Source organism: Equus quagga, chromosome 16, assembly GCF_021613505.1.
Source record: "Equus quagga isolate Etosha38 chromosome 16, UCLA_HA_Equagga_1.0, whole genome shotgun sequence".
NCBI lineage: Eukaryota > Metazoa > Chordata > Mammalia > Perissodactyla > Equidae > Equus > Equus quagga.
In genome coordinates this window covers 17,890,831-17,913,717 of record NC_060282.1, presented here as the reverse complement: position 1 = coordinate 17,913,717, position 22,887 = coordinate 17,890,831, and the positions used below count along the sequence as shown (strand labels likewise).

At 38.3% G+C, this 22,887-nt stretch overlaps 2 protein-coding genes across 4 annotated transcripts; one reads left to right on the top strand and one right to left on the bottom strand.

Moving 5' to 3' along the window:
• Positions 1 to 793: 793 nt before the first annotated feature.
• Positions 794 to 21,852, bottom strand: ZHX1 (zinc fingers and homeoboxes 1). 3 transcript variants are annotated; one of them, XM_046642195.1, is made up of 5 exons: positions 21,473 to 21,852; positions 16,646 to 16,759; positions 12,424 to 12,471; positions 5,213 to 8,065; positions 794 to 2,692 (listed from the first exon to the last, which is right to left on the bottom strand). In XM_046642195.1, the coding sequence occupies exon 4, from the start codon at positions 7,835 to 7,837 to the stop codon at positions 5,216 to 5,218; it is 2,622 nt and encodes an 873-aa protein (XP_046498151.1). In that variant the 5' UTR covers positions 7,838 to 8,065; positions 12,424 to 12,471; positions 16,646 to 16,759; positions 21,473 to 21,852; the 3' UTR covers positions 794 to 2,692; positions 5,213 to 5,215. The 3 variants fall into 3 exon arrangements, with proteins under 3 accessions (XP_046498151.1, XP_046498149.1, XP_046498150.1); XM_046642193.1 differs by lacking the exon at positions 12,424 to 12,471; XM_046642194.1 differs by lacking the exons at positions 12,424 to 12,471; positions 21,473 to 21,852 and adding an exon at positions 18,010 to 18,982.
• LOC124228173 (translation initiation factor IF-2-like) lies at positions 20,943 to 21,806 on the top strand. The gene has a single exon (XM_046642504.1). It carries the CDS (start codon positions 20,943 to 20,945, stop codon positions 21,804 to 21,806), a length of 864 nt encoding a protein of 287 aa, XP_046498460.1.
• Positions 21,853 to 22,887: the final 1,035 nt, after the last annotated feature.

The window sequence follows — 22,887 nt, the reverse complement described above, 5'->3', positions numbered from 1 at the left end:
CATGAGATATCACACCTACTGGGAGAGTGATGATAATTTAAAAATCTGAAAATAAAACGTGTTGCTGAGGATGCAGAGAAATTGGAACACTTGTCCATTGCTGGTGGAATGTAAAATGGTTACAGACGCTGTGGAAAACATTTTGTCCCTGTGGAAGACAGTTTGATGGTTCCTCGAAAAGCTAAGTATAGAATTACCATATGACTCAGCAGTTCCACCCCTAGGTATATACCCCAAAGAACTGAAAATAGGGACTCAAACAGATACTTGTATGCCAGTGTTCACTGCAGCATGTTTTTTAGCTAAAAGCTGGAAACAACCCAAGTGTCCATCCATCAACAGATGAACAGATAAACAAAATGTGGTGTATGCACACACACTGAAATATTATTCAGCCATAAAAAGGAACAAAGTTCTGATATATGCTACAACATGGATGAACTTTGAAAACATTGTGCTAAATGAAATAAGCTAGACACAGAAGGACAGGTATTGTATTATTCAACTTATTTGAAATATCAAGAATAGGCAAATTCATAGAAACACAATGTAGATTGAAGGTTACCAAGGGCTGGGGGAAGGGGAAATGGGGAGTTATTGCCGAATGGTTACAGAGTGTCTGTTTGGGATGATGAAAAAGTTTTGGAAACGGTGACAGTTGCCGAACATTGTGAATATAATTAATGCCATTGAATTGTACACTTAAAAATGTATATAATTGACAATTTTGTTATGTATAGTTTACCACAATTTTTTAAAAACTCAGTTAATAACATGGAAAAGAAATCACTGAAAACTACTAATCACTGCTAACTTTTATTTTCTATTCAAGGACACATCAACCAGGAGAGGAGGGTTCTTTTGCTCTGTCAAATAAATATATTTAAAAGCTAGCCAACATCAGAGCAGAATTAAGTGCCAAGCGTATAAAAGAGATGGGAAAAATTACTAACAGTTATTGACTGCTATACAAAATTAACAGATCGCAAGGGAAACATAATATAAATATATTCAAAGGCTTCATTTCCAATACTTGACATTTCAAATTTTGAAAACATTAAAATTGTCAAACAAAACTCAGACCACATTAGCAATGGTTTAAAAAAGGGAGCAATTTAATCATTATAATACAGAGTGCTTTAAGAAGTTTTTAAACGTGTAAAAGAAAGAACAGTTTAGTGCATTAAATTGTTAGTCTTTACATTGCTTCATTTAAAAAATGTTAACAGTAGTATGAAAAAGCCACCCACAAAGCCAGCTGTCGGAGTGAAGAAATCAGCTAAATTGCAGCATTTTGGAACTGCTAATAAAGCTATAGTTAAAAAATAAAAAGCTTATAAAAATGAAAGCAGCATGCATATTCAAGGCTTCTTCATAACATTTTCATTAGCCGACAAACATTTAAGTAAAAACAAGAGCTTAATGTTTACTATTCATTAAATTAGATAGAATAAACTGGCCAAGCCCACTACTTCTGGTCATTCAGAAAAACATTTTAAAATCCAAAGCTAATTAAACTGAACATTTCTTCTATGAAGAAAGCACATATTGAAAAATCGTCCTATAGTCACAAAAGAAAAGGTCCTTCTCAACATGAATGAACAGCACCGGTCTTTACAAAGTTTCTAAGTTAGGATGAGCTTTCCGTCTCCTGAAAGGGCAAGAGTTAACAGTTAACACTCCTGTGATTCAGAAGCAAAAAGCTAACTTTTAACTCGTTAGTATCAGTTCAGAATTTTTTCTCTATTCACTGAAATTGTTACACAAAGTAGAATTTCACCAAAAGATAACTCTTGAAAATTCTGATCTGACACCTGTACAAACATCTCTGATTTCCATATGATTGTAAGACAACACTAAGTATATATTTACTACATGATTCTTTTTCACATTTTTGGTACAATATTTATTTCAGAGTTTCACCCTATCCAAATTATTATGCCAGTTTCTTTTCCTTCTTCAGTATTGATTTTCTTCAGTTTCATAAAAAGCAAATTCAGCTTCTAATGAAAAAAGTAACAAAATTATTACAAGTGTCATAGTGGTATCCATGAATGTGTTCAGTGAAAGATCCACTCATTAAGGGCTAATACCAGAAAATCTTATTGTTCCAACATGTGTCAACAGGCTTTTTTTTTCACTTACATTGAAACTGTATAAGCCCATGCACAACTTTCAATCTTAGTGCAGGGCCTGATAAATAAGACATAGAAACAAATCAGGTTTTTCTTTTTCCTGTTTCTAACAATTTTTACTCTGTAAAATGTTTGGTCACTCAAAGCTATAAGCTTAATTACATATCAAAGAATACAGGCAATAAGGCCCATCTTGCTAGATAGACAGTATTAAGCTGGACAAAGTATGAGGACAAGCTCTAGTGGTCATTAAACCCCCTCAGAAAGTCTAAGAATCAGAATGTCTCCATCATAGCAGAATAAAAATGTCCTGTATTAAAATTTGACTTTTTACAAGTTGTTTTTAGTTAGTGTTCTATTTACATTGCAGAACTTCCGCCACTGCAGTAGTTAACTTTGGCACAACATTAAGTTCCATTTCTTTTAGGTATTGGATCCTATTTTTTGAGAATGTGTATGCCCCAAAACGTTTTCAGTGTCATCAAAGAATGGGCCCATTCACAGTAAATCAGGCATCTGGAGTTGAAGAATTGATTCTCCTCCAACGTTTTAGGCAGCTATAAAAGAAAAACATAATAAAAAACTAAAATTTTAAAGAAAATCATATTTTAATGTTTACCACCTTTAGAAATGAAAATGATATAAATTAGCCAAGGAAATACATCCTCGGTATTTGCCGATTAACACCGAGATCACTTGCCACATACATCTTACATAATGCACTAGATTTTGTGTGCAACTCCTATGTATCTGTTCTGCATAGACCAGATTTGCTGATAGACGTTTTTGACCTGTATGTAATAATTTATAAAAAATTATCAGTAGGAAGTATATATTTCATTGTCAGTATTTGTAATAAACAGACTATGAAATCTAAAGACATATTTTTTTCTATTTATATATAAGGCTGGCTTGTGCAAAAGATATATATGTATCTCACTTTTTGCAATAACTATTTTGGAAAGGTTTTGGTTACTTTCTTTTTTGTAAATTGACTGGAGAAGTAACTATTAAATGGAGAAGTAACTATTTAGAGGAAATTTATGGTGAATCCTTTTATAACATGAAAAATTATTTTGTGAATCCAATGATAACTTGCTAATTAATGTTTTATAATTTTAGACTTCTGCAAATTTTAAAAGTAAGACATGCCTGTATACATACCACAAAAATGCATGTATAACATATATGATACTGTTTTTTGGTAACTGGCTTTGTGTGAGTTTCTGACCATAGTGTCCACTCCAGTATTAACATGTAAGAATTACCCACACAGACTTAAAGTAAGGTCAAACTAAACTGTACAGAAAAGTTCATGTTATTTTCAGAAGACTGTAGTTCCCCACAAAATCTCTGCAGAGGTTACTACAACAACAACAACAATTCATTGCAGCAACAAATTTGTTGATTTAATCTTGGCTGAGTGTGCATTCTTGTGTTTAGCAATAAAAAAAATCCCTGTTAAAAATACTGTATGCATCTAGGTCAGAAGAAAGCCTGTCGTGAAGATTTCTGACATTGGGAAATGGAGGCTGCGCTTCAGGCTAAAGCTGTACAAAACTGTTTAACTTCCTGGGACGTACAATGATACGTTATGCTCTATAACCTGGAGTGAGATTTATTCTAAAATAGGTGCATTTTTCATTTCATCTGTTTTTCAGCCTGAAAAAAAATTGTTGATGAAAAGAAAACCCGGAAAATGATTGCTAAGCAATAAGAATAGTGCCTGGTACATATTAAGCTCTCTATAAATAATTGTTAAAACAAAATAAATAAAACCAGGGAGGAAGACATGGGGGAATTAAGGAAATACTGCACAGAATAAGACAGCATAAAGGTAGAGGATGGGGTAGAGATGCAAAAAGCTAAGGAAATAAGTGAACATGCTCACATGATAAGGAGGCTCTCTGCCTCCTCTCCTCCCTTACACTTCTCAAACACTAATTTCAAACAGTCATTTGCAGTAACGTCTGAGAACATGATGCTCTTGCGCTACTGGTAGACATACAAACATTTCATGACACAGTACCATTATATTCAAAAAAGGATACTTTTATCCTGGAACACTCCAAAACAGAGGATAAAAAACAATAGAACTATGCTATTGAATTCCAAAAGCATTAAGAATTGAAGTTCTAACTCCAAATCAGGTATCTGATTTGCAACTACAGTGAAATTTTAATTAATCCAATCTAGAAAAGAAGTGAGATTTAAGGAGCATGCCAAATCTTTCAAATTGAAAGCATATTTACTTGCACTTTTATGATTACAGAGATATATTTTTAACTAAATACAATATTTCTGCTGGTAGCAGGTTTGTTTTATATCAAAGAATGAAAAGACATTTCAGGCAGTTGAGTTAATTTACTATCAAATCTGTTATTTACCTTTTGATCTCTAAGACAGAAATAATTTATATCACAGTTTCCAAAAACAGATGCCACCTACGCAAACATGAATTTATATGTAAGCCTAAAACAGAACTTTGGCTTTTAATAGAAAAAATATTGAATAATTTTAATACATAAAGCATTTTAAACTCCAGTTAAAAATCTAGTAGTTTGGGGGGCAATACAATGAATAAAAAAAGACACCCATTTTCACCTAGTTTCCTAAAACTGAGCAATCCTCACCCCTGTGGTCTTTCCTTCAGTATACTTTTCCCCTTCTTTTTAATTTTCGTTTTTGAATTCTTTCCATAACCAGGCAAAAAATGAAGCTTTAATGAAGAGGGTTTGCAAGAAATACATTTTAGTTATCTTTAGTATTTGGGAAGTCCCCCTACCCACCAGTCTCCCTTCTTAGAGAATGGGTAACTTTCCCTTAAAATAAAGTAAAAAACATTTCAAGTAAAAAATAATTAAAGCAATATTAAACTCTACATAATAAACATTGTAATCATAATAATCAGACTACACATGATGACCACATATCTCTTGGCTATACTCGTGGCACCTAATCTTGTTATTAGGTAAAAGAAAAACTGTTTTAGAAAAAAACTATCAAAAGATGACAGTTACAGGTGACTGTTATAAATGTATGTGGTTGATGAATACACACTTAGATTAAAAACTTACATTTCAGTCATCTGATTTAGAAAGCTTCCGCTTCACATGTCGTGGGGGTTCCCAAGTGTCACTGTCATCTGTTTCTTCCTCGTCCTCTTCCTGATCATCAATAGCTTCATCTTCCTCCTCATTTTCCTCAAATAATTCTATACCTAACTCTGATCTCCTCTGTCTTTCTGCAAACCACTCTCTGACCTGCTCGTAGCCCATATGTGATCTGTTGACAAGTTCATCAAGGTCTTGTTCATTGAGAAATTTGTGCTTCAGATAATAGTCCTTAAGTATTGCAGTTCCCGTTTTAAACTTGATGAGCGACGGCCCCCTGTCCCAGCTGTTCACTCTCTTGCCTCCTCTGGGCCGGCCTCGGGGTCTTCCTCTTCCCCTCCCTTTGGGCCTCCCTCTCCCCCTTCTCCTAAGGGAAGACAGACCATTCAGACTACTTGAATTGGCACTTTGGTAGTAGTAGTACCATTTTAAGTTTCCATTCTTCCAAGCATAACGGGTGTCCCCAAACCAACTAACTATGTCTGTTCTAGCCAGCCCGCTTTCTTCGGCCAACTTGTCATACTCTTCTGGTGACGGCCACTGTGTTCGGACAAATGCGCTTTTAAGCATGTGCAACTGCTCTGGCGTTTTTTTACATATCTTGCCTGTACTCCCTGACTTCGGTGCACCAGATTCATCTCCGGGAGAAGTTTCTCCAGCTTCTTCTTTGGAACTACCTGCATTACTTTCATCTATTTCCATTTTCTCTTCCTTTAAAGCTTTTGATTTCTTCTTCTCTGTAAACCAAGCATCAATTTCCCTTCTGGTAAGTTTGGTTTGCGCTCTTAATCTATTTAATTCTTCGTCTGTAAGTACGGAGCTGTTAAGAAAACTTGCCTGAAGGGCACGAAGTTGCTCTGCAGTCTTCTCTTTAAACTTTTGGGGAGTAAAGTCGGGAAAAGGATTCCAGGATTGTTTATGCTGTGAAGTAACAACAGTCGGGGATTCTGTGGTTTCATCACTGGAGTCTATAATAATAGTGGCAGAGGAATCATTGTTGAGATGTAAGCACTGATTACTCTTTGAATTTCTCTGGTTGTACCTTGTGTCACTGAACCATTTTTTAATCTCTCCTTTAGTCAGGCCTGTGATTTTCATAAGTCTGATAATTTCTGAATCGTGGGGAAACTGATTTTTAAGGTAGCTCACTTTTAGTTCTGCCAGTTGCTCTTTAGTCTTTTTTGCCCGAATGCCAAATGAATCAGGGTTTGCCAGTGTGGTTTCATGCTTGACAAGCTGGGAGGCTGGAAGTGCTGCTGTTGCTGGCTTTGTCTCTGCAACAGGCTGAGCAGCAGGTACCTGACTTTTCTGTACATTCGTTTGATTTGGAACTCCTGCCACTGTCAAGGCTATCGGTGCTGTTACCGGCAAGGTGTTTGCTCCAGCTACTTGGGTAAGGACCAGACCTGGCTGACCAACTATTTGGCATGTCTGTAAAATGGATGGTAGACCATTACTCCCTGTGGAAATGTGTGTAGGAATAACAGTTATGGTCTGAGGTACAGTGTGTACTGTTCCATTGAATTGTTTTCTTCTTGCCTCCTCTACTTCCTCGGGAGTCCAGCTAACACCATGCTTTAAACGTTGGGCTGAAAACCATATTTTGATCTGTTCCTCTGTATATTTTGCTTGAGCAGAAAGAACTGTAATTTCTGACATTGTTGGATAAGGGAATTTGTTGTAGGTGTTAAGCAAGAGGGGGTTGTTATCCAATGCAGCATTGTAGGTAGGAATGCTATTAACAGGGATTAAGACTTTGGGGATCAAATTGGAATTTTGCTGAGCTGATACGGCAGTTATCACCTGTGCTAATCCAGGCAGAACTGCTGCTGGGGTCACGACCGTGCTGGCAGTATTTGGGTGTATTCTGTTTACAACGGAAGTACTTGTAGTAGATTCAGAAGCTGAAGAACTTGGATTTTCCACAGTTTCTTCACAGTCTGGTTTGATTTCATTCTCCTTCTCTTCAGGGACATCCTCAACTGAGTTATGATGAACTGTAATCCGTTTGTTCTCCACTTTATTTTTCATCATTTTCATGATAGGAGTTTTACTGATAGATATTCCTGAAGAAGAAACTTCTGTAGATTCTCCTTGCTCTGAATTCTCCTCTTTAACAAAACTACCATCAAAAGTCAGATCATTTATTGTTTGTTCAAAGATTGTCTGGTTATTTCGTTTCACCATAGTCAACTTAAAATTCTCTTCTCCTGGGTGGTATTTCAGATTATGCTCAGAAAGTGCATCATACCTTTTGGTAAGAAAATTGCATTCAACACAAACATAGGATGAATTTAGCACAACATTGGGATGTTCTGAATCCACATGAAAAGTAAACATATTTAGATCTGGAGTCTGAAAAGTACAATATTTACATTCATAGCCACCTTCAACTTTTTTATTTTGCTGATTGTCAGAATCCACAGATTCATGAACTTCTTCATCACTTGAGATACTCTCTGCTCTGGTATTTTCTACAGGTGTAAGTACAGGAGGACCTTCATCCAAATCTGATACCAACTCGAGGTCTGGATCTTGTTCACTGGCAAGGACCATGCAGGGTGTTGTTGATTTTCGCCTGCTTGCCATTCTGATGTTATGGGGAAAATCTCAGTGGTGATTATTAAAAAACATTGAGGCTTAAAACTGTTCAGTATTCTTCATTTGAAAACAATGGCTTTTGGTTCTTCAAGTCCATTTTTGTGCTCAACAAGTCTCATTAGCAGCTTTTTCATGGTGCAATCAAGTAAAGAGCTTGTTGTTGGCAGATAAAATACTGCTGAACTGCTGAAATTTTTGAAGTATAACGCCAATCACCTACATTAAAATAAATGTAAAATGTTTTTAAATGAGTGATCTTTTACACTTTTTGAAAAGTGTAATCTTTAAACAAATTACAGTTATATTTCACTTATATGAAGTTGTTGGATATCTCAGTTATAAAGATCTAGAATAAGACAAGAACCAGGAAACAAGTCTTCTAAGGATCAAAATAGATGTCTCCAAGCCATTTCACTAAAGGGCATGTCCTGTCCTCATGGGTCAGCCCCTAGACTTGTTTATTTGGATTTCCAGGCAGCTATATATTGGAAGGGAAGTGGGGGAAAGAGACTGCTTTGGCAGGCACACTATTATCAATGTGAAATGATAATCTGTTAAAAAGGGAGGAACTTTAAAACTCTAAAAAGCAGTCACATATACTCAGTCATATGGCTGTTAAGTGTATAAGAAATTCAGTCCCATCACTTATGCCCTCTTCTTCCTACTGGTCTGCCTCATCATCCCAAAAGCATGCCCAAGTATGGCAAAAGCAGCAAAGGTGGGATACGAACGATCGAAGTTTCAGAAACATTCTTAATCATTCTCTACCATGCTACCAGAATTTATAAAATATATCTACTCATATCAGTCTCCTGACTTAAAGTTTATGATGGGTACCCAAGGCTGAAGGAATACTCCAAACTCCTTAAGGCTATGTAGTTCCCTTCACACGCTGACCCTGACCTCACTTTCTTCCTGCCATCTCTCTCCTGAGTCCTATTTCCTTAGGCTTCAGCATCAGTAGAAACTTTGCTGTTCTAGGGACACTCAATGCAGGCCGTCCCTTATGCCGGGACACTGGTTTGTGCACTGGGTGTGATGATCTTTCTGTCTGTCCTATAGATCACTTTCTCCATTTAACTTGGCCTAACCTCTTCCCAGGTTTATTTTCCAGCCCAGCACTTCCATATATTGTGGCAGAGGAATGTGAGATTTCTGAATTGCAACCTATCCACACTCCTGGTCTCCTTATTACAGGTGTGTGCCTCATTCTTTTTCTTCTCTCTCTCTCTGTTTTTTTTTAATCATTCTACCTGTTTATTAATAAGATTGGTGAATACATAGGAAAATATTTGTATATTTAGTTATAACTGGAAATTCACAGAATAAACTATAAAATAAAAAATATGTTAAATAAGACTTCATAGTTGATGGTAATCTTTTTTTTTTTAAGTAATAGCTTTATTGAGATATAACAAAGCTCCTGAAACTGGATTGAACGAAGAATCTTTATTTCTTCAATCTAACACTCTTCCAGCTGAGCTATTTGGGCTGACTTCTCGTTCATTTCTGTATCTGCTTTGCATACAAGAAGCCTGGAAGTAGGGACTCACTACATGTTTATTAACTTGAACTAGAATGAAGAGAAAAACAGTTTTACAAAACTCAGCCTGCCCTGAGGGAATCACCATAGAGAACATTAACTGAAATTTACAAGAATGACCTTAAATCATCAAGAAAAAGTGAATTATGTTTATACAAATATATTTTAATAATGTTGTACCCCAAATATTTAAAATAAAATGTTGATGTGAAAGCAGTTAAAGTTGGTGTGCTTCTGAAGTCTAAACGAAATGAAAATGAATAAAATAAGTGGTCTCACTTATTCTCTACCACAAATTATTATTTACCAGCATAATCCTTCTCCTAGCTGAACTGAAGAGGAAAAGTTTGCTTCAAAGATTATAAAGCAAAACTAGGTCTCTGTGAGGAGACGCATTGACTCAGTAAAGGGAGAAACATTTTTAGGAAACAGCTGTCCAAAGAGAGAATGCCCTACCTTCGAAGGGGTAAGATCCCCCTCCCCAGGATTATTCAAATACATACTACATATCCATTTGATGGATCCAAGCAACAGATGGAAAGTTGGACTGAATGTCCCTTGTTCCCTGATTTCCCATAGTATAAAATAAAGAGCATCGGCTTACTAATAATAGTAGAATCAATAGACCAAATCCCAACTATCAAAGGTGTCATTCTTTCTTTCTATAAAATTCCTTTGATTTCTAAGGGACTATAAGGAAATCACTGAAATTTAAAACCATTTCTTAACTAAATCATATAAGCTAAGGTAAGGCAATCTCTCCTATTCAATTCAATAGGGGATGCCACTGTTTTATTCAAGAGTCAGCATAGCTGTTTGATCATTTTTTGTCATTAGAAACAGGGAATTCCTCAAACAGCTTTAAGTAAGTGGCAGAGTAGCAAATGAGGAGCACCCACATTTTTGAAAGTGAAGGAGAACTGGTGAAAGGCCAGGGAGTAAACAATTTTGTGACTGTTATTCTCCTAGAATCTCAGAGAGATTATATTTAATTGGTGTATACTAATAACCAAAAGTCAAAGATAGGGGGGTTTTACCTTTCCTTGAAGTGGTAGTTTTACCTTTCCTTGAAGTGGTGGTTTCAAACTTTTTGCTGTAAGCAAGGGAGCCCTTTCTTCAAACAAAATTCTATGAGAGGCCCCAGTGCTAAACAATAAAAGAGTAGCTGTCTGGCTAGAGAAGTAGAGAGGCTAAACTACTTCGTGACCCCATCCTATGGATCCCACAATCCCTACTTCCACCTCTGATGGGTTCCGAGATGTGTTTGAAAGCCTTTGCCTTAAAAACATTAAACACTTTCAAGACAATATATCAGTTCTATCAGAAATCCTTCCCAGCTTCCCACCGCCAAGCCATGAAATTTGAAAACAAATCTAAAGAGAATTTAATGTGTCCTTTCAGGTTATTTCAGTGTATTAGGCAGGACTGGGGCACGCAGGGGTAGAACAGAGTAGCCAGTACCAATAAGAGATACAGAAGAGACACTTGAGGAGCTAAGCTCCCTTTATTATTCTAGCTCTTGGGTTAAACTTATTTTTTATCTTATCTAGCATAAAAATAGGAATGTGCTACCAAATTATTACTTTTATTTCTCTTCCATATAGTTCACTAGCTCAGAATGGTCAGTTCGTAAGCATTTAAGCAGATATAAACAAATTTTAAAAACAAATTTTTTTGCTAAAGTCATAAAAATTACAAAATACTCATATGCTGTATTACAATCTAATGATGTATATGCACAATTGTGCTTTTTCCTTTGAAAGCATTGGTCTTGGCAATATAAATATAAGCTACTTAAAAGAGATACTTCAAAAAAAAGTCTTCAGTAATGCAAAAGACCAAAAATCTGATTACCTTGGGTATTACAGATCACCTCAACCTCGGGTTACTTCTATACCCAACTACACAGGCTGGAGAAATACTCTTTCCTCTTTACTCCTCAAACTGCTCACATTTAGCTAACAAAACCAGAGTGAGTATATTATTTAACATATTTCTAAAGGGAGACTGAGAATTACCAAAAAAGCCTCAAGATTTGGTCCAATGGCTCAATTTTATAATGTATATAGCCTAAAATAGACCGAAGCACAAACAAAGGCATCCGCAGGGTACTTATTATAAAGTCCTAATTTGGGGGAAGCAAAGACCTCAGTACAATTGTCCCATTTTTATGAAGGAAGAAATCCAAGCCCAAAGGAATAAATTCACAGAGGCGTTGTGGTTTAGGGTAAAACCATAGGTTTTTGGAGTCTCTTCTGTCACTTAGTAGTTAGGTGACTGGAAAAGTTACTCAATATCAACTTCAGTTTTCTCACCTATAAAACCAAGATTCTTCAATTCAACAAATTCACTCACTAACTGTTTGCTGAATGTCAACCATGTGCCAGGCACTGTGTTAGGCACTAGAGATACAGCAGCGACCAAGACAGATTGTCTCTGGTCTGCCAGGTACTAGCAGTCGACCAAGGAAAACAGGCAGTAAGCAATTACTTAGAATAACTATGATCAACACAATGAGAGAGGAAGTATCGGGAACACTATCAGCACATTGCAGGAGGCTTCGAGAAAAGAAGCAGAGAAGGCTGCCCTGGAGAAAATAAGAATAGTGGTATCTACCTCAGAAGCTGATCAAATAAAAATGCTTCACACACTCTGATAAACAGTAGGTGCCTAATTAATGCTATTTTCCATTAAAAATGCTAACTTTCCCTGAAAAATTCTTTTGAGGGATGAAGTAATACCATTTATTTAGTAGTATTCTTTTTCTCTTTCCCTTTCTTTCTCTCAAGCAATTTAATCAGCTGACAAGGCACACAAATTGAATGAAAAAGCAGAAGGGGTAAAAATAGAGAATAAGAATTTCTATGGTATGGTTCCAATTCATCTCCTTTTGTCATTAAAGTGCAATGGGGCTGGGACAGGAAAATTGCCATAGAGAAATCACTATTAGCTGACAGGCATCTCATCCTCTTTTTGAAGGTCAACTAAAAACAGGGCTCAAAATCAATTTGGGGAATCTTGTACTATTTACCTGTAAAAGAGGTTAGAGTTCAGTTGCACAACTGAGTAGCCAGGTGCTCTGCAATTAAAACACAATTAAAGTGAAGTCTGCCAAATAAAAGAAAAAATTATGCTCTAAATGCAGCCAGCACGGTAAATATAATTACTTTTGAAAACTATTTTCAGTTAACTTTTCAGTAAAGAAATATTTTTTTAAAAAACTGATCAAATCAGTTAATTGTTATACTGCCATTAAAAATGATAATCAAAAGAGTAATTAAGGAATATGGAAAATATCCATTTACTGTTAAATTTTTAAAATCAGAGCAAAATTTGCATATTAATTATAAAATAACCATGGGAAAATATGTATGCATGTGGACAAAGACTACATGAGAATATAAAAAAGTGAAATTTTCACATGACATTATGGGGGTGGTATTTAAAAGTTTTCTTTAGTATTATTGTAACATTGCTTTATTTTAAAATATAACAAACAGGGGCCAGCCCTGGTGGCCTAGTGGTTAAGTTCAGTACACTCAGTTTGGTTCCCGGGCAAAGACCTACACCACTTGTCTGTCAGTGACCATGCTGTGGTGGTGGCTCACATACAAAAAGAGGAAGATTGGCAGTGGATGTTGGCTCGGGGTGAATCTTCCTCAGCAAAAAATAAAAATTAAAAAAAATACAACAAACAATAGTTTCAAGACCTTAAAATTGCAAATAGACAAATATTTCTATGGTCATTTGTCTCAAGCTGGAAACAAAGTTTACTGTCTATTTTTAAGGCAAAAACATGTGCTACATAAAGGTTTTCTCAGGGGGAGCAGGAATCCCTGAGTGTGTATAGCATTCAGGTGTTTTCCAGACAGTTTTTGGAGCTGCTGCCCCGCGGTCTGAGAAGTCAGACTGGTCCTAACAGCCCTCAAGAGCACAATCTCCAGGGAGCAGATCTGGGCCAACCCACTTTCCATAGTTCTATCTGCATCCTGGTTTTTCTCCTGAGGGTGGGATGTTCCTTAATCAATTCATGATTCTTAACTCATCAAAATAATTACAACAAAATTTCTATACAGAAAAGTATTTAATGAAAGTAAAATTTATTTTAACACAGTATAAAAATTTGGAGCAGTTTTACATGGTCAGAAAGAATGTCTGTTTAGCTATCCACTATATTCCCAGGGCCCCAAACAGTGCCTATCAAGGTCCCAATGATATTTGCTGAAAAAAAAATCTTTAAACTATATCTGTATTGTGTATTATAACATACATTTCACTCATTAAACATTCATTTATAGTGGTGCTACAAAGGGCAACTGTGCTTGCTTTACAGGAGACTACTTTCAATGGTCAAATCCTTACCAATAAAATTACCTTAGTCATTAGAATATTAAAAATCCTCAAATATATAACATTCTGTTTATTAAAATATAGCATGAATGTTCAACAAATATTTACCAACATCTATAATTCTGTTGTACCAAACCAGTCTCATGTATGAATAGTGTATATCTAAATTTGTGGACTACATAAAAATGAAACAAAGGAGATACATTCATTCAAAGAATTAGTCCTGCAGTGAAATTAAAAGAAAAGGGCATAGTTCTTGTAAAAACAGCAAATGCAAATTTGAACTTAGAATCCTTATTTCTCTGTTCCATGAGAAAACTATACTTTAATGGTGTCGAGATTTTTAAAGAGATTAAAAAATAAGCTCTCAAGGTAATATACTATAAAAAGTTAGTGAATTGTTTCAAATTCTATGCTTAGTACTTTAAAAAAGTCTAAAAAACTTTATAGTTAAGCAGAACCATAATTACACTGAATTTCCAAGCTTCTATTTTTTTCACTGTCTTGTACTTCAAATTAAATAATTAACAGATAAGTTTATTGGCCTAGTTAGCCACAAAAGCATGTTATTTTGGAAGATTTTATGTGCATAAAAACAAGCTTTGTTTTTTATACCAATTCTGGGTCAAATAAGAACACTTAGAAGATAACTATAATTTAATTTTAATTTAGGGTAGCTAAAATATACAAACTAAGAATTCTTTGGAATATGTATTCATACCTATACTGAGAAGTTTTAGGACTGTATTCTATTTAGTTTCACTTCTCTCTGAGTCAGAGTTCTGTTTAGCCAGCTGAAAATACTTATTTTTACACGTTTGTATTCAAACTAAGAGCTACAAATCCACCAAAATCACAGAATGGCTGAAATAACAGTAGGAACAAAGAATAATGGAGTCAAAGGAAAACAAAGACTACCATGCTAAAAAAAAGAAAAGTGTCCAAGAGGATACTTTTTTTAATTAAAAAAAAACACAAAACATTTTGGCCTTTACATACTTGAGGCATTTTCAAAGCTAAAATGTAAAAATATTTAGAAATATCCAATAGTCAAGTTCTTAAAAAAAAAAAATTAAATGAGAAACTGACAACCCAAATTTGTACCCACAACAAATGTTTCTAAAAATGACAGTAACCTAGAATTACTGCCTAAGAGATAAATCTCAAGAAGATTGCCAAGATGGTCTCAAAACAATCAAAATTCAAGGATTAAGGTGAATATAGACAGGAGTGAATGTGATCAAAATGAAAGCATCTAAGAAAGTGTGGCCAAAGATAATCTAATTTCAAAAGATCCCTTTGCTGATGCTAATTAAGGCTTAAAGGTTTAGAAACTCTGTCCCCTCTACCTGTTTTTTTCCACCTGAGAGAGCCATTCTTAATGCCGCTATTGATTAAAAAGAGAATCCAAGCTGGACAGATTTCTCCTGGAAAGCTCTGACCCCAGATTTGAGGAGTAAAGTGTCTTTTTGAAAGGTCTCTAGGACACTAACATCCTGGTTTTCTATCTTCTGCTGGTACGGATGTAACATATTGAGATGACATATAAACTAGCACTATAATGAAATCTCCTTTGTTACTAAAGTTTGTGAGTATGATCCAAAGTAATTTTATACCAAAAATAGTTTTCCCTTACTCTTCTCAAGGAGGTGTGTTAAGTCTTTCACAGACAGTCTAACATGAGAATGCTATTCTGATTCCAAGTGAGATTATCACTGAGAGGCTGAAAACCCATTCATCTGTCCGTTATCTTCCCCATTTATAAAATAGAGTAACTGTTACCTATTTCACTCAGGATATAATCATTCAATTTTTAAAAACACCTTGAAAGATAACAGTAATTAGTATTGGTAATGTCAACTTGTAAGGACTTTATGAATTTTTTAAAAATGAAAGTGAACTACCACATTAATGGTTATGGAATCTTTCCTAGTGCTTTCTGGAATCATCTAAAATAACTATTGGACTAAAGTATAAATATTTCAAACAGTATAGTATGTTATCTAATGCTTCTTATAAAAGCCAATTTATATCAGGTAAATAAAATATAAAAGTAATAATGTACAAATACATTCAAATACTTATTGATATGCTTAATCTAAATCAAAGTATTTAATTATTAATATCCTAATTTTTATAATTATAATTAATGATTATTAGTAGGCTACATATTGAAAATATATTTTCAGGAATTGTTCTTAGAGGTCTTTTGAAAAATTATTTTATTGGGGTCATTTTGGCTTACAACATTGTGTAAATTTCTGGTGTACGTCACTATATTTGAGTTTCTGTATTGACTGCATCATGTTCACCACTAACAGCCCAGTTTTTATCTATCACCGTACATATGTGCCCCTTTGCCCTCATCCTCCTCCTACCCACTTCTCCTCTGTAACCACTAATCTGTTCTCCTTATCTATGTGTGTGTCTTCCACATATGAGTAAAATCATATATTTTTGCCCTTCTCTGACTTATTGTTCTTGTAAGTCCTCAAGCATTTTTCTGGATATAGGCAAAAAACCAATAAAATTTCTAGGTCAATTTCCCCACACTAAAGTTCTCTGCCCTTGCGACCTTCATTTGTCTTGTTTACAAGTTACCACAGCACCTGGTACAGTGCCTGACACACAGCGTATTTCAGCAAATATTAATTGAAAAATCAATTATAAATATACCACATAGATTTATTATGAAGTATGATGCTGTTTCCTTTAAAATTAAAGCAGCCAATACTCCTATATTTTTAAAGTTTGAAAGTACATTTCTTTAAAAAGTGTTAAGAATATATTTGCTGCTTTTTTAAGAAAAGCTTTTAAAACTTTAGCCAAATATAGTATCATGGCATCTAAATGGGCACATTCAGTATCTGAGTTTTACCACAACAAAACAACAAAACACATACTTGCCACAGCTTCCTCAGCATTTTCTTTGACATGGAAGGGTGTCCCTTCAAATTAGGAGGTGTTTAGCTCAGGCCATCATTACCAACAGGTCCAAAGTATCTATCTGCCATCTCCTACAAAAAAAGTAATATCACTTTATTATTCTAGATATGATTCAGTCTTAGGAAAGTTTAAAGTTTATGTCTTGGCTTTTAAAAATAAATGTAATTTTGAATTTCCTCACAGAAATTTTAAAAGAATCTCTAAATGACAAATTCAATGTTGGTAAGAAACACAAAATTGAAAACTACACTCTAAAAAATTCTATTTATATTATATCAAACAGCCAAGTCACTATTATACTATTTTCAATAAAAATTTTCCAAAGGTAAATATATACAGGCTGTAATATGACAGCTGAGATGAAGAAATTGGGAGTTGTTAAAAAATTAGCACACAAAAGTTTTGAAAGACAACTTAGATAAATGAAGAGTTAGGAGGAGGTATGTGTTTATACATAAACCTACTGATATTTGTATCCTAATTCACTTTGTATTAATTGGAACGGAGCAGATTATTAAGGCTGGCCACAAGCCACTACTACTCAAATAAACTAGCGATCCTCTGCCCCAAACATGCAGGATCCAACAGAATGACTGGTGTTTAACTGGTTTGTTTTTGCAAGAAAGCTACTACCAACGGCTCTCAGTCAGTGCCTCGTGAAGCATTCAACTGTACAATCAGACTCAAAAGCATTCTCTGAAAACTCAGATGTGTGTCCAAAAATGTGGTATATTACTTAGAGTAGTTAAACCAATCAGGAAAATTTAATAAAAACTATAACTGCTTCTCTTACTAAATAACAGTAAATAATGCTTTTGAAGGGTTGAAACGTTTTTGTCGTTATTCTTTAAGTGCTGAAACTCTGTAAACCACAGTGAATGAATATTAAGGAAAATGATTTCCTTCCAATACTTTATCCTTTGATTCCTGCTACTATTACATACAAGTTTATGAAGATCCCTTTTAAGTCAAGAAATAATGCAAATACACCAGTTCTTTAGTAAAATACTTCTAGGTTACGTTAAAGCTTAGGCTGAACAGTTACACTATTTTCATGAAAAGCAAAAGAGCATTTTCCTGGTAGGCCCAGCGCGCAGCCTGTGATCTCTGCAGCCTGGGGTTCTACAATTTCATTTCCTGGTATCTCCTTGTTCAGCCACTCCTTAGTCATCCATCTACAGGATGCAGACTAGAAGAGAAGCTAGGAAACAGCTGCCAAAGAGGGGCGGTTATTTTCCAAAATGAATTATTAATATTGTAGGAAGTTGGTAACCTATTTGAATCCATTCTTAAATCACACAGTAATTGCAAGATGTTTTACCGAAAGGGAGTCTCTTGAGGAGAACTGCCGAGACATGCAAAGGCACGAGGCAGCGAGAGGAGCGATGAAGAGCTCCTCAGTACTTCTGGACGACAAGCATGGTTGCCCGGCGGTTTGTCAGGTCCTGATACTGGGATTACATTAGAACGCTTCTCTCTAATTCCAAGTATCTTTCTAACATTTAGGATGAGAGTGAACTTCAAAAGTTAAAGGAGACACCTCAACCATATACATTATATAATAAAACAGATGAGCCCAAAATTTGACAACTACATATTTACTTTAAAAATTGACTCTAAAATACAGATCTCCAAAATGTAAAACTCAAAAGTATATCCACATTAGTAATCTAAATCAGCAGCTTCAGGCATGTAAATCTGGTTGCTGGCGACTACAAACATATCAGAACAACAAGGACACAATAAAATATTTCAGTAATATTATGGCAACACTGGCTATTATTCAATGGCTAGTATCATAGTTTTTTCCCTTCAAAGAAGTGTAATTTAACTTACTTTTGAAATTACATCGAATGATTTAAAATGATTTTAAGTTAGAAAAAAATGAGATGTAAAAGTGAATGTGCTATACTGGCCATTCCCATAAACAGTGAAGCAGATGTTCCCAAACGCCTCCCTGAATTTATTGACTATGATATTAGATTAAAAACTAGCTCAGGCAATGAACTTTCAACACTGTTAATATTCAAATAAATAGTCTTTTGAGCCCAAATCCACAATGCTGCAATGTACATAAAAAGGCTATTTCTTCAGCTACGTTTGTAATCATTTTAGTAATCTTACGAGTACTTCCATTTAAGTATAAAGGCATAATTTAAAGCAAACTAAGTCCCAAAGATCACATTTTTGTGCCCAATGAACATTACAAGAAAGAAAATTTATAATACATCATAACATCACCTTTCAGTTTTAATGTGAAATATAATACAAAAGAGAGATATTCTCCAAAATGAACTGCCGTCTATGCTATTAAGTTCATTAATAAAATAATTGTCAAATTTCATTCACATTTATTGAAAAAAAACTTATAAAACAAGTGTCACTAAAGGTCAAATAGTTGCTACATCATTCATAAACTGTCCTCTGAATCCAGTGAAATAATAAGCTGGCTATAAGGGAAGGACATCTATCCACTAATGAGTGCTCACCAGCACACGCACAGTCAGGTTTTCAGCCTTAGCATATTTTCAAACCATCTGGCGTCAACGCCACTCCAGTTCACGCAGCCTAATCTGTTCAGAACTGAATATAAAACCAGAGCTACGCACACTTTACAGAAACCAAAGAACAGCACACATGTATAATAATGTTCCAAATGCGCAGCTCTAAACTAGTTTATACTTGAAATGTGTTTTTCCAAACATTTCCATCGAAGACGTTAAAGTTCTCTTTAAAAAAACTAGAATGGTTCAAGAAATCTGCATGAATCATAGCTGTCATCAGTTACCCAAGTCTTACTTTAATTCTTTTTTTCTCATTTTAATCATGGTCACCAAATAAAGCATTTGAAAAGGTTCTCCTACGAAAAGATTCATTGGTAAATGAAATGCTATCACTTATATATTGAAAGGACCCAAGATTTTACATTTTATTTTGCATAAAATTAGTCTGCTTAGCCCTGAAATGCTTAGAGAGCAAGGAGAGAAAAACTAAGAGGAAAAAATATTCACAAAAGCCTTTTTTTCTTTAACATCCTGTTAGCGCATTATTGTCTTTGGCAGCACTCACATTTCTTTTGCTTAAAATCAAGAGTCAGAATTGCTACTTAAGAAATAAAAAACTCTATGCCCAGACAGGGCCAATATCCCTGTTAGAATTAATCCCTGTTCATCCTCACTGTTGGCATAAAAACAAACTTTTTCAGGGTAATTTTTCAGAAGCAAGTAAAATTCACGTAGCTCCATATAACATCAGTTGAAGCTTTCAGACAAAGACTGAGAAATAATGACCAATACCAAAAAACCTAAAGGTGCACTTCTGTAGGTACAGACACACATACACGCCAACCCAACAAACAGTCACTATTCCTGGGGGAAAGCAGCTTCTTCCTCCCTAACTGTAAACCACTCTCTTTCCCAATCCTGTGGTTTTCCCTTTTCTGCTATCCTCTTAACCTCCAAGAGAACTGCTGCTTCTTTTAAGTTACATGGAACCCCAACCTAATCACATTACAAATCCTCTATCAATTAGCCTGCCCTTACACATGCCCCGACCCCCACCCCGTGCAAAGATTAGCCTCTCCTCCCGTGTTTCTTTAGAGCTGGAGTGAAATGACAGAAAAGCGCTGTGGAATTCCCGCTCTGCCCAACCTCTTCCCTAGATTCCTCCTCTATCCATCTCCTTTCCCGCTTCCCAATTCTCCTACCCAGAGTCTCCCACTGAAGCCTTGCCATAGCTTGATCCTTCTCTAACCCAACCTAAGGATATCAAATGGAAGCTTTTCCTGCTCCGGGGTTTTGCCCTTTCCTTACTGTTCCCCACAGAGGAGAGACGTGTTGAAACAAAGAATTTCAAGTCCCTTTACCTAGAACTTCGGTGTAAATACACAGGCAAAGGGTATCCGCCAGGGTTCTTTCCTGCCCTTAGAGCCCCGTCCTCTCACATCTCCTTCCCAGCCCTCCATTCCCCGCAAGCATGAGGAGACTGCTCCCTTTAGGCCCTAAGGTTTGGAGGAGTCCCTGGTCAGCCTCCCTGTCTCCCTCCTGGAAGGGCCGGAGAACATTTCCATTCTCTTTAATTAACTTCTCCCGAAGTCCCAGGGCTTCCCTAAAACGTAACAGAATTCTTAAGGACTCAACTCTGAGTCTTGCCCCAAAGTCGGGGCACGTCCTGGTCCCGAAGTGGGTGCCCAGGCTTCCCTGAAGTGGGGTACGGCCTCCCCCCCACCCAGGGTTTCCCGGGGCTTCGAGCCCAATGCCAGGGTGCCCAGCTCCAGCAAGAGAATCTCTCCTGACTCTCAGGGAGACAGTCCCGAAGCGGCCACACGCCCCGCAGGGCAGAGCTCGCGGGGGTCCTCCCCTAGGACCCTCAACCTTGCGGGGGTCCTCCATCCCTAAGGCGTCCGCCCCCAGGGAGAGCAGTCTGCGCTCCCCCAACAATCCCAAGTTGCTCAGTTTCAGCAGGCGGGCTGAAATTTCCCTTACAGAGACCACCCCCAGCTCCTTCCACGGCCGCAGAGACCCCGGGAGCGCGAAGGCGGCGCAGGGTCTGTCCCCCGGCGGCGGCTCCCGGCCCAGGCAGGCCCGGTCCCTCCCCCTCGGACGCCCCGCGCCGGTCCGCCCCGCCACCCGCCGCGGCGAGCGCCCAGCCCCCGAGTCTCTGCCCCGGGGCTGCCCTCCTCCGTCCGGCCCGCCGCTCCCGCCGCGGGCTCCGCGCCGCCGGATCCCACCCGCAGCCCCGGGGTGCCCCGGCCCGCTTGTCGCGGAGCCGGCTCGCGCCGCTACCTGCAGGGGCCGCCGCGCCTCTCAGCGCCCCGCCGCCGCCATCTTGCATTTCAAACCGGCTGCACTTTTCAGGGAGTCAACTCTGACCTGTGAACCCTACCCCCGGAACCGCTCAGCGGGCCGGCACACGGCCTCGGCGGCTCGGCGGGCCCCGCGGAGCTTGGAGGGTCGGGGTGGGGGTGCGAGGCGAGGCGCGCGCCCCAGCGGCCGACCGGGGGCGGGGAGGGGGAGGGAAGAGCCGGCCGAGGCGGGGCCCTCCGCGCGCGCGCCCTCCGCGCGCCCCCACCCCTCTCCGCGCCTGGCTCCGCTATCCGGGCCCCCGCTGCTCAGCTAGGGTTCGACCCGGGCCTCTACCCGCCTGAGTGGCGCACGGCGGGAGGTAGGGAGCCGCCCCGCCCCTCTGTCAACAGAAGCCCCGCCCCAGTCTGCCTAAGCCCCGCCCTCTGTCAACAGAAGCCCCGCCTTCTCCAGGTTCGAGGCGGCCCCGCCCCTTGCCGGGGATAGCTCCGCCCTCTATCGATTGAAGTCTGGTCTTCACTCAGGTCCATCCAGAAGGCAGCCCCGCCTGCTGTCAGCTGTGGCCCCGCCCTCTGGGCTCTCCGTCTGCCTCATGTTACTGCCGGATCGCGAGAAACGCCCCTCGTTATCGTCAGCCCCATCTCCCCGCGGCTGTACTATCCAAGCCCCGCCTCCTCTCCGCGGAGTCCCCGCCCACTGTCAATAGAAGCCCCGCCTCCCCGAGGCCCGTCTCGATTCTAGCCCGAAGCCCCACCTCCTGTCAACCGCCGCCCCGCCTCTTCTTGCCTCCGGTCCCGATTCCAGCACAAGCCGCAGCTCCACCCGCTGACACTAAAAGTTCAACCTCGCTTGGAACCACCGTGCTAGACGGAGCCACCTTCGGGTCCCTCTGCTCTCTGAAAATCCTCCTTTCCCCCCTCACGACTCGCTTTTCTGGAGGGCTTTCTTTTCAAGCCGTGGTCCCTAAATCCAGACAGCTTCAGTGTGAACCCAGCCCCTCAGAGGGGGCCAGCTGCGGACCCGGGCTTCGGGGACGGCGTCATTGCCCCTCCCACCTCCCCTTCCCTCCACCACCCACGTCATTTTTTGGATGAAGAAAAGTGCAAACCAAAGCCAAGAGAAACCACGCACCATCCAAGCTACTCAGCACAGTAGAGTAGTAGAGTCACGGGCCTGGACGTGTGAGAGCGTGGTGCCTTGATGTTCAGTCCCCACCGCAGTCACGGACCCGCTGTGCTTCGACTCAGCGCTCCACTGAGCCACGTTAATCCTAAAATATGCAGTTGCTTACAGTGAAAGCCTGATCGTTGAAATCAACGTACACCAGCTTGTTTTTATTTGTATGTTTCGTCTTAGAATCCCAGAACTTGTGGAAGCAGAATCGAGCAAAGCTTAAT

Coding starts and splice junctions, on each gene's coding strand:
- LOC124228173 (XM_046642504.1), top strand. CDS start 20,943: ATGCCAGGGTGCCCAGCTCCAGCAAGAGAATCTCTCCTGACTCTCAGG.
- ZHX1 (XM_046642195.1), bottom strand. CDS start 7,837: ATGGCAAGCAGGCGAAAATCAACAACACCCTGCATGGTCCTTGCCAGT.